This window comes from Gigantopelta aegis, chromosome 4, assembly GCF_016097555.1.
Source record: "Gigantopelta aegis isolate Gae_Host chromosome 4, Gae_host_genome, whole genome shotgun sequence".
Lineage (NCBI taxonomy): Eukaryota > Metazoa > Mollusca > Gastropoda > Neomphalida > Peltospiridae > Gigantopelta > Gigantopelta aegis.
The window spans coordinates 70,701,226-70,712,261 of record NC_054702.1 but is presented as its reverse complement, the minus strand read 5'-3'; the positions used below and the strand labels follow the sequence as shown (position 1 = coordinate 70,712,261).

Here is an 11,036-nt window from a genome sequence, read left to right as displayed (position 1 = left end):
ACTACCTTATATATAATAATAATAGGTGACGTGTCTTTTTTTGTGTGTACCATGATGAGGTAAGGTACATTTTCTGCCACCAGGCCTGGTGCCTATAAAACGTTTAGAGTCTAGACTCGGGACTCTAATAGAGTCTGAGACACTAGTGTCATAACGACGTCATACAAATTGCATGCGTGTGTTATCATTTGAGATTGGAAATGGAAATGTTATATTTAACGACGCACTCAGCACATTTTATTTACGGTTATACGGAGTCGGACATTTGAGATTGAGTCTGGACTCTAAAAAAAGTTTTATAAGCACGGGCCCAGATGTACATTTGGACTACCTGAAATATAATAATACATGACATGTCTTATGTTGTGTACCTTTATGAATTAGCGATACGTTTTGTCCACTGCCTAGGTACAGCTGAGTTTTACCACGGGGTGCAAGTCTGAACTATATAGAATATAACAATAGGTAATATTTACTTTACTATATGTAAGTAAGTTATGATGTATGATGTTCACATAGACAATTTCTTAACAAGTGATTGATTATAGACTGTCAAAACGTAAAGTTTGAAACAACTTCAAGAAACAATTTCTAAACGTGAGCTATGCTACATCAAAATAATAACTAAGGATTATATTTGTCACCATTACGTTGTGAACCTTGTGGATTTCGTGGGATTCTCATTAGAAACATCAGTTTACATTGACGTTATGTTGTACACTTACCACGTGATAAACAAACTCTATTCTCTGTCCTCACCTCGTCAGCGTCATATTTCCCAGAATTCTGAACGACGATCTCTCCAGAAACGTCCTCTCCATCTTTCACTCTAATCGGAGTTATCATCTCGGTGTATTCGAAGCTTGTATAGGACAAACCGAATCCAAATGGGTAGTAGACCTCTCCTTTAAAATAGCGATACGTCTTTCCTTCCATCGTATAGTCTGTCATAAGCGGTACCTGGGGGGAAAGCAATTATAGTCTGTAAGATTGTTTTATACTTTAAGAATGTGAAGTAAAAACAAAACAAACCTTTAAGTCAATCTGTTATGCTTTTACCATAACATCGAAAGTACAATGCTTACACCCTGGGAGATAGAAAGAGACTGAGATGGAAAGCAGAGGGAAGGGATATTGAACAGAGTACACTGAACTAATGGAAACGGGAACCGAGACTCTCTTTAAGTGCTCTTATCAACGTCCGTCCACATCACGACTTTTGATCTACCTGTCATGGGTAATTGGGTTAATGGTGTAAAGGGTAAAATTGGAATCCATCAATGTCGAGTTATCCTACGATTATACTCGACAATTGATCGGTTTCGGTCTACCTATGTGATGATCGATTATAACAATCCATAATCGTTTGTGCGGGAAACTAATTGTTCCTCCAGTTTAAATGATGGAATTGATATAAACATGCTCAAGTTGGTGTTTGTTTTCATATGTACATAAAGAAACATTTTATCAAATATTTACTAAATGTAAAATTAACAACTTGCAGGATCTATTCCGGTAAACACGACAATAGGTGTATGGTGGTTGTAATTCAAATCCTATGTATTTTTAACCAATTGTGTAATCGAACGTTGATTGGTTGGCGCAAACCGATGATAACCAATGGTCGATAATGAAATTTCAACCAATTCCCAAGACTACCTACGATACGTCTTCAAGTTTATTGTAGTTATCTACCAATCGTAAATATGGACTAAAATTACGGAAACCCAGTACTGACGTCATCGATGTATTTGGGCCACGTGTTGGGGAGTCTTCCGGCCGGGACGTCGCCATCTTGTTGGCTGGTGAGAATTCTCCCCATCGCCTCGCCAGTCGCCTGAGCCGGGAAGAACACTTCAAACATGGCGCTGACGTCGTCGTTATTGTAGGCCCAAGTTAAGTTCATAGGTCCGGCGTTGAACAGAAACACGACCAGTGGTGCTCCTTTACCTGTGGTGATAAGTCCATTTTAATAAAGTAACCGAACAAAAATTCGCATACGTTCAATGCATAAAGGCCAGCGATGAACCATATGTGAATTCGCGGAAGACTTTCTGAAGAGGTGGGGGTGGAAAACGCTACGTAGAACCGTTTTTAACGGCTTAAGTCTTTAAGCAAGAAAATCAAAAACAACAACAACAAAAACCCCCAGCAAAAAACCCAGCAAAAAACCCCAAATAAACCTACACGGTAAAGCATACATTTTGACACTAATATTTCTGCTATATATATGCTGTCACCTTTTTGCATCTGTATGTCAATGATGCTATATGCTTTTGATTTTTATCTTTATCCTTCACTCTGAGAAAATCGATTCCTTCTTTATTTTTATTTATTTACTAACTACTTACTTACTTACTTACTTACTTACTTACTTACTTACTTATTTACCGTATTTGACAGCGTATTGAATCACTTGAAGTTGTTTTCCTGGCCATTCTAGATCAGCCCGATCATGTCCTTCTCGTTCCAGAATTGGACCTTAAATGCGTTAATAAATTCACAAAATAAGAATTGTTTTGAGTGACTGACAAAGTGCCACTTAGTTTCAAGCACATCGATTGAAAGAACTGGATATTGTATATAAAACATAACTGAGACATTTTCGTCGAGGAGGGTGTAGATATGACTTAAAACTTAATATACACTTTCAATGACAGAAGATATTTTTATTCCGGTTACTAGTCCTTAAGTTTTCTGTCATAGCGGATACCATAGGACATGACAAGTATAGATATATTGCACTAATTAGAGCAAGATGTTTTGAAGCAAGTCCCATCATTCAGCAACTGTATAATTGTTTTGTCCTTTTAATTGTAAATTCCACCAAATGTTTCTTTTAAATTACCCGAGAAAACCGAAGGCAATATGCATTTAATTGCGTCAATACTTCTGCTTCCTGTAGTTTTGTGACTAAGTATTCGACCCCGTTCGGGTTTATATTTCTTAAAATACGAAACAATTAATAATGTGAATGTAAGAGTTAGCCCCACTAGCCCTGATTCCACTAGCCCTGGTTCCACTAGCCCCAGATTGTCAGTCATATTGGCTGTTACTGCCACCGGTTGTCATCCCCATTATAAACAAACTAAATCAAATAAGTAATTACAAAAATGAATATAGTTAAATAAATGTTTTATTCGATAGTGTTTATGGTAATAGCACTGTAATAGCACTTTAATAATACATTTAAAACATGACATTTCAAAACCATATAAACAATGCAACATACGTCATAGCACTGACACATTTAGCAACTGATTGTTCAACACTTCTTATCCATCACATGACCAATGGCACATTTGCAACATTCATATATAGAGGTCCCTACTAATTATGTATTGACAGTAATAGTGATATTAAAACAACACATGTTTATAGATAACGGAATTGTATGAAGAGGATTAACGCACAGCGAGCATATTAAAACAACACATGTGTATAGATAAAGGAATTGTACGAAGAGGATTAAGTAAGTACTCCACGTTTTCAATTGAGGCATTAAAAGGGTATCTCATCTATTGTGTCTACCTAATCAGTAAAACAAGACATGTTTATTTATTAATAGTTTATATGTACTGGGGAGTAGTCTAAAGAAATGGAACATCCATGGCAGCCATTAATTGGTCATTTTTCAGGGCTAGTGGTACCAGGGCTAGTGAAATCAGGGATAGTGGGATGATCCCGAATGTATGTCCTAGTGATCTAAGCCTTCCAATCACGACCTAATATAGTTTATCAGGAAAGTGTGTTTATCTAATACACATTCACTTGCAATTTGAAAATGAAGAAACGGGAGGTATATTTCCATCCCTGTAATCTAAACCATCAGAGCACTCCCACAAAAGGGTATACATTTGCAAAAGCTAAACCATAAGTGGCCAAATTTACAAATCCTGTATATATCTTACACGCGTGTAACTACATGTATTTACAATGCTTAAATACCTGCGTTAAAAAAAATACAGACTTCATAAATTTAGTCCAAGGTGCATGTATTCATGACCAAACACGCAAATATGACATCAGCTCCAGTAACTGTCTTCTCAATCTCAGCTGAATTGTACTTGGTACAGGCATTAGAGTCACAACCAGGAGCATAGCTGAACTCTTTGCCAAGTTGACCCAAGCTCTGTAAAGGCGTCGTCGTCACCGATGGATCAATAGTCGGCGTTTTTTTCTCCAAATTGCTGTTCTGTGTTATTAACCATTGGACCAATAATCTGTGATACAAACGTACAGGATATTCTAACAGAAAATACAATTCAATCTATCATTGTTTTTCGGATGTAACGGCCTACAAAAGGATCTCCTGGGAATATGTGGTTATTCTATAGATGAAACATCTGTTAGAGTTTCAAGGAAGCATCCAGGACTTCGCCAAAATCTCCTATCGAAGTGTTTACAGCCAGCATTGACCCGGATGAACCTGGAGTTGTTTCCCTGGAGACCCTTCACGAAACTTTGTGCTAACATTCCACTCAGAATAGGATCTTCACCGTAGGTTTCCTCAGAAAGAAAAACACATTCAAATAAATGCATTGAGGCAGTCAATTTTCCTGAGACCCGATCCCTACACATGTGATCCTAGATAATACTTCATGTCAACAGGCCCGGGGATAACCCTGCATACTTGTGCTCATAGAATAATATAGTGCTCTGTGTTTTCCTGTTCTAATATTAATTAATTTGCTGTTCATTTACGTCATATATATATATATATATATATATATATATATATATATATATATATATATATATATATATATATATATATATATATATATATATGTCGATTTTATTGTCTTTATGTAGATTTTTCGAAGTCTTTTGATAATATTAATCATATATTACTTTTGAAAAGTCTTGCTGAAGTTGGAATATGTGGTAAATATTTATTTGTAATTTAATCAGACCGGCCTCGGTGGCGTCGTGGCAGGCCATCGGTCTACAGGCTGGTAGGTACTGGGTTCGGATCCCAGTCGAGGCACGGGATTTTTAATCCAGATACCAACTCCAAACCCTGAGTGAGTGCTCCGCAAGGCTCAATGGGTAGGTGTAAACCACTTGCACCGACCAGTGATCCATAACTGGTTCAACAAAGGCCATGGTTTGTGCTATCCTGCCTGTGGGAAGCGCAAATAAAAGATCCCTTGCTGCCAATCGGAAGAGTAGCCCATGTAGTGGCGACAGTGGGTTTCCTCTCAAAATCTGTGTGGTCCTTAACCATTGTCACGGGGACCCTACAATACCCGTAACTGGATGAAACACGATTATCCAAATATCTCTCCTAACTGTATATCTATTAGATCTCTCTGTATCGAGCAGTATTTACCCGAGTGGCTCGTCTAGGTATGATCAGAGATAAGATCTTATATAAAGTATATGTAATATAGCACGTTTAGTTCACTAAAAAACACAACAAAAACACAATACACTTTGGAATCTGTATTAACCTACGCTGACAAATGTACTGCCGCAGTAGTTAATTAACAACAACAAATAATAACAACCCAGAACTGATCACTTAATTAGTTAATCTCTAGGTGTCTAGTTTACACAATATGCTAATCACTTCACCGTGACACAACACCCACACGTGTGATAATTGAGAAACGCTGCCAGGGGAACTTAATAAATAAAGGAATTTCAACTCTATTCCTAACTGGTTAATTTTTAATTAACCCTTACTACTCGTTCCGTAACGTGTGATAATTGAGAAACGCTTCCAGGAGAACTTAATTAATAAAGGAATTACAACTCTATTCCTGACTGGTTAATTTTTAATTAACCCTTAACTACTCATTTAGTAACCTTGTAACACAGAATTAATACTGGTACCTATCACAATAAAGACAATAACCTACAGTTTACCTAGGTCCTCTAGGATGACTGGTTAAGCTTTTTATAATTATTTAGGACAGTGAGCCTACAGATTACTGCCTCAGATGACCGGCAGCACCGTCTAAATAATATTGGTATAATACAGTATTAAAATATTTAGTCACATCAATCACATCAAGGTTATACACAGAGCAGAAAATATATATTTACCAAAGTCCAGTCTGAACTAATATAGATCGTTCAGTGGACAGACAGCGATCCCCTGGAGCCTTCCTATGTTTCTCCCCGATATATCTAAAATCCTAGCTATTTATTCAAAACTCTCAGAGACAGCGAATATCGCCTGGGGGCACAACGCGGTACCTCACCTATCATGTGGATTTTCCACAGCCACCATGCCGGCATATTTTTCTCTGATCGTCAGACTGGCTGTCGCCATTCCGCGAGCAATCCCCTGGTCATAAACAGCACTAGCGGAGTTATTACGTAACTACTGGCCACATGGCTCCGCACCTGGGCTGGGTGTGTATTAGAAGTACAGCTCGACCCTCTAAAACAATTAATATCGCCACAGGCGAAAATAAATTAAGAGCATGTACCGTCACAACCATGTGTCTGACGCCATATAACCGTAAATAAAATGTGTTGAGTGTGTCGTTAAATAAAACACTTCTTTCTTGTAATTTAATCAATGCATACTAAACTAAGTGCTTGTGTAAGAAAATCAAATGACTTATCAGACTATTTTCATTGTAATATCGGTACCCGGCAAGGATGTATATTGAGTCCACAAATATTCATTATTTTTATTAATAGGCTTGTAAAACTATGGAAGAGTGTGGTGGACAAGGTGTTTTTATTTCAAATGATTTTAAATCATTATATGCTCTTATGTTTGCTGATAATGTATCATCTGTTTCTGACACCCCCTAACAGCTACAAAAGAAAATTAGTGCATTAGAAGTGTTTTGTAAGAAATGGAGATCCTCTCAAGAAATATGCTTTTTAATAGAAACAGTATAGAGGTTGTCTCATATTATAAATATTTAGGTATTGTGTTTACATCAAAACTAATATGGACTAAAACCCAAACTTGTGCTATATATAGATATCAAAAGAAATATGGTGATATTCCCTGTAAATATCAATTTAAGATATTAGATGATATGGTAACTCCAGTTTTATGTTATGGTTCAGAAGTGTGGGGTACTTGTTACTGTAAAATTATTGAAGATGTTCAGATTAAAATGTGTAAATGTTTTGTTGTTTTTTTAATTAGGGAAAAACACCAGTAGTTTTATGGTTTTAGGTAAATATGACAGAGTTCCTTTACAGATTATTTACACTACTATAGCTAATAAGTATTGGTGTAGACTATTACAACTGAATGAAAATCGGCTTCCCCGTAAATGTTATAAAATGTTTCGGACACCGGACTAACATGGGTGTCTTTTTAGATCAGGATTTGGCTATGTTTGGATAGCTGAGAATGTTGGAGATGCAAAATTGTTTATAGTTTAATTTAGACAACGATTATGTAATAATCTTCAACAAAATTGGTGTAGTTCTGTTACTAATCTATCTTATACTTTTTATTATAAGCATTATAAGTCGTTGTTTAATGTAGAACTTTACCTCACTTATCAAATCCCTGTATATCTTAGAATAATATATACAATATTTAGATGTAGTAACTTTAGACTTGCTGTTGACCAAGCAATATATAACAACAAAGTCTACACTGAAAGACTGTTCTTATTGCCTGGATCATAGATTACGTTACACTGAAGATGAAATCCATATTTTTCTTGTATATAAGCGTTATGATGTATTAAGAGATCACCATATTTCTATGGAACAGTTACCTCATCCATCACCCGAGATTCGACGAATCTCTCGGAAAAAGGATGATGTAACGTTTAACGTGCACCACACAATTACGATTTAGCTCGGATCTGAAACCGAGGAGCGTTCACACTGCGACATCTAGACCGAGCTAAACTTAAGTCCGAGATGGATCGATGTTTTCTGGTCGAACTAAATTAGTCCGGGTTAAACTAGTCCTTACCAATTTAGACTTGAAAAACTGTTAGTGTGAACGCGACAATAATGACATCTGAAAATTTGGATGTATTATTTAATGTATGTCTATATCTTTATAATGTGCAAAAAATTTAGAAATACTTCAATATTTAAATATATAGCTATAGTATATCTATAGTAAACTGTCCAAATGTTAGCTACTCAAAAATGTATAACACTTTCTGACAGTATTATGGGCCAATAGCCTTTATACTGAATACATACATACATACATACATACATATATTATATATGTATAAATACCTGGTTTCGACCCCAACTGGGATCTCGCATGATGTTAACAACGGGGCTAATTCCCCTGTGGTCTCCATAAAGCCCGTGTTTCATGTAGTCGTTAAACTTCGCACGGACCTCTATACCGGTAGCTTCAGCCACACTAAATACGATCGAAGGGCTGCAAGACGAAGGTGGAACTCTGTCCGTTTATTTAGTATTTTACTTGGAAGGCGTCTCGGTCGAGATTTGGCGGATGGGAGGATCTGCAGTTTACAGTGTTGCTGCTGATCTCGTCGTCAACGTTTTCACAGTAATGTGTACATTTATATAACTACTGAGAGACTGGCAGATGACATAATATTGAGCGATATGCAACAGAATATATCACTATGCAATACAGATGTTGGTGATGAGTTCCTTATGGTTTTAATTGTCCATCTTTATATGTCTAGAAAACACTATATTATATACCTAGATATTACACACAACGACTAGTTATTTTGTAGAAGTAAAAATATATGCTAATTATACTGTATAAATATACACAAATTGTTATGTTGGGGATGGGTCATATGGATGTTAAATATATAATATATTAATAATGTATTATGTCCAATACTGTATTGGGCATAATATATTATTAATATATTATACCACTACAGAACACAGAAAACATTTTATGAATTGCTTGTTTATATATTTCCTCTTTATATATTTTCAATTCAGTTTTTGAAGAATGAAATTCTTCTGTTGTCTTATTGTTACATTTTATACAAGGTATTGTTTTATTTAACGACGCACTCAACACATTTTATTTACGGTTATATGGCGTCGGACATATGCTTAAGGACCACACAGACATTGAGAGAGGAAACCCGCTGTCAACACTTCATGGGCTACTCTTTTTCGATTGGCAGGAAGAGATTTTTATATGCACCATCCCACAGACAAGATATCACATAACACGGCCTTTGATATACCAGTCGTGGAGCGAGAAATAACCCAATTGGCCCACCGACAGGGATCGACCCCAGACCGACCGCGCATCAAGCGAACGCTTTACCATTGGGCTACGTCCCACCCCTGTTTATGAACCACCAAAATTTACATAGGGTTACGTATCCCCCCCCCCCCCCCCCTCATCCCCCCACTACTAAACCAATAGATCCATGCCTGAACGAAATTAAAATACCTGAACGTTGCCGCTAGACCAATGGCTTGTGGGAAGGAAGTGGCGTTCCCGGCATCTACGTCACCACGTAGACACTCCGTGTTCCAGGAATACGGCTTGATGCCAAGACGAGTGATAGCCGGGGCTGGTCCTCCCTTGGGTCCCCTTCCTCCACAAGACATCTGTTCTTTAATTTCCTCCATGGTGAGTCGACTCACTAAGTCGTCTACTCTGTCGTTCCATGGCAGTGATATATTACGGAATGGGTAGTCAGAGATAGTTGTAGCTGACATCAACGCTGTTGTTATAATTATCTCCATGGAGTTTATAAACTGACGATCAAAAGAAAGTATACCAATTATTTTTTCAAAGTATTAAAAACAACACAAAACACAAGTTGATGCAAATATTATATTTTGAAAGTATACTAATTTGGCGATAAATAAACATGAGTATACTAAATAAAACCCATAACATGATAATATCACAGTTCACAATAGCACTAGGGGTGAAATGTGCGATTTCATAAAGGACCACTCATAACGAAGGTGAATAAATTTGTCCACAAAGAACATGTTTCAATAGCGTTATGTCCACCATGTGCAAGTATGCAAGCATGGACCCGACGTCGGACAGATTTCCGTCAATGACAATAAGGTCTGTCCGCTGCTGGCCACAGATACCGCCCCAAACCATCACAGATCCACCACCAAACGGTTCAGTCTCCTGAACACAGCACGGAGCTGTTCTCTCTCCTGCACGTCGGTATATCCGAGTCCTGCCATCAGCTCTGAATAACTGGAACCTGCTCTCATCAGAAAATAGTACACGTTGCCAGTTCTGATGTTGCCAACGTTGAAACTGACGTGCCCAACGTAAACGTCGAAGTCGATGTTGCCTCGTCAATGTCATCCCTCTGAATGGTCAATAGGCCCTGATACCATGCTGTCGTAGTCGACGACGTACAGTGTGATGACTGATGACATGTCCAAGGCCAGTCGCTGCAGATGGCGTCATAGTGAGGAATCTGTTACGTAAGTGTAAGATGCGGAGATGGCGGTCCTCGTTGACTGTTGTGACGCCGGCTCTTCCACTTCATGGTCTGTCTGCAGTCCTGCCAGTCACCCTGTAACGCTGTATCAACCTGGTGATCGTCAGTTTTGTGCAATTCAGGATTCTTGCCACATGGGCATAATTCGCACCCACCTGCACCATACCAATAGCTCTCTCTCTATCTTTCTTCGGCTGTTAGCCTTGCCATGTTCTCTGGTGTTTTACTGTTGACTGAGGCATGTTCTAAGTAATGGCACCCTTTTTTACACCCTTATGTGCACGAGTATCATGTTTCTCGTACAGTATAAATTTGATGAATAAACTCATTTTGCACGTGCGGCATCGCCCAAACGCAGCAATGTGCGACTATTCGTCATTAATTGCATTATAACGAACAATACTGGCACCTATCTAACCTTCCATAAACGTGTATTGTGTTTATTTATAATAAAAATAATTGGTATGCTTTCTTTTGATCGTCAGTATATGTATGCCGATTACGTGAAACATTCAGTGATATTATTCTCGGCCAACCATTACAATACCAACATACGAGATGTATATTTGAAACGAGAACAGGTGGCGAGTCTCAACCACCATTAGTTCTGACTATAAACGTGAAATGCCATCTGACAACATACAGAGTCGA

General features: G+C 37.7%; 1 protein-coding gene across 1 annotated transcript; it reads right to left on the bottom strand.

Moving 5' to 3' along the window:
* Nucleotides 1-409: 409 nt before the first annotated feature.
* LOC121369975 (probable beta-D-xylosidase 2) lies at nucleotides 410-9,646 on the bottom strand. Its single transcript, XM_041495058.1, has 7 exons — nucleotides 9,356-9,646; nucleotides 8,191-8,341; nucleotides 4,345-4,509; nucleotides 4,012-4,195; nucleotides 2,392-2,481; nucleotides 1,739-1,950; nucleotides 410-960 (listed from the first exon to the last, which is right to left on the bottom strand). Exons 1-7 carry the CDS (start codon nucleotides 9,625-9,627, stop codon nucleotides 709-711), a joined length of 1,326 nt encoding a protein of 441 aa, XP_041350992.1. The 5' UTR covers nucleotides 9,628-9,646; the 3' UTR covers nucleotides 410-708.
* Nucleotides 9,647-11,036: the final 1,390 nt, after the last annotated feature.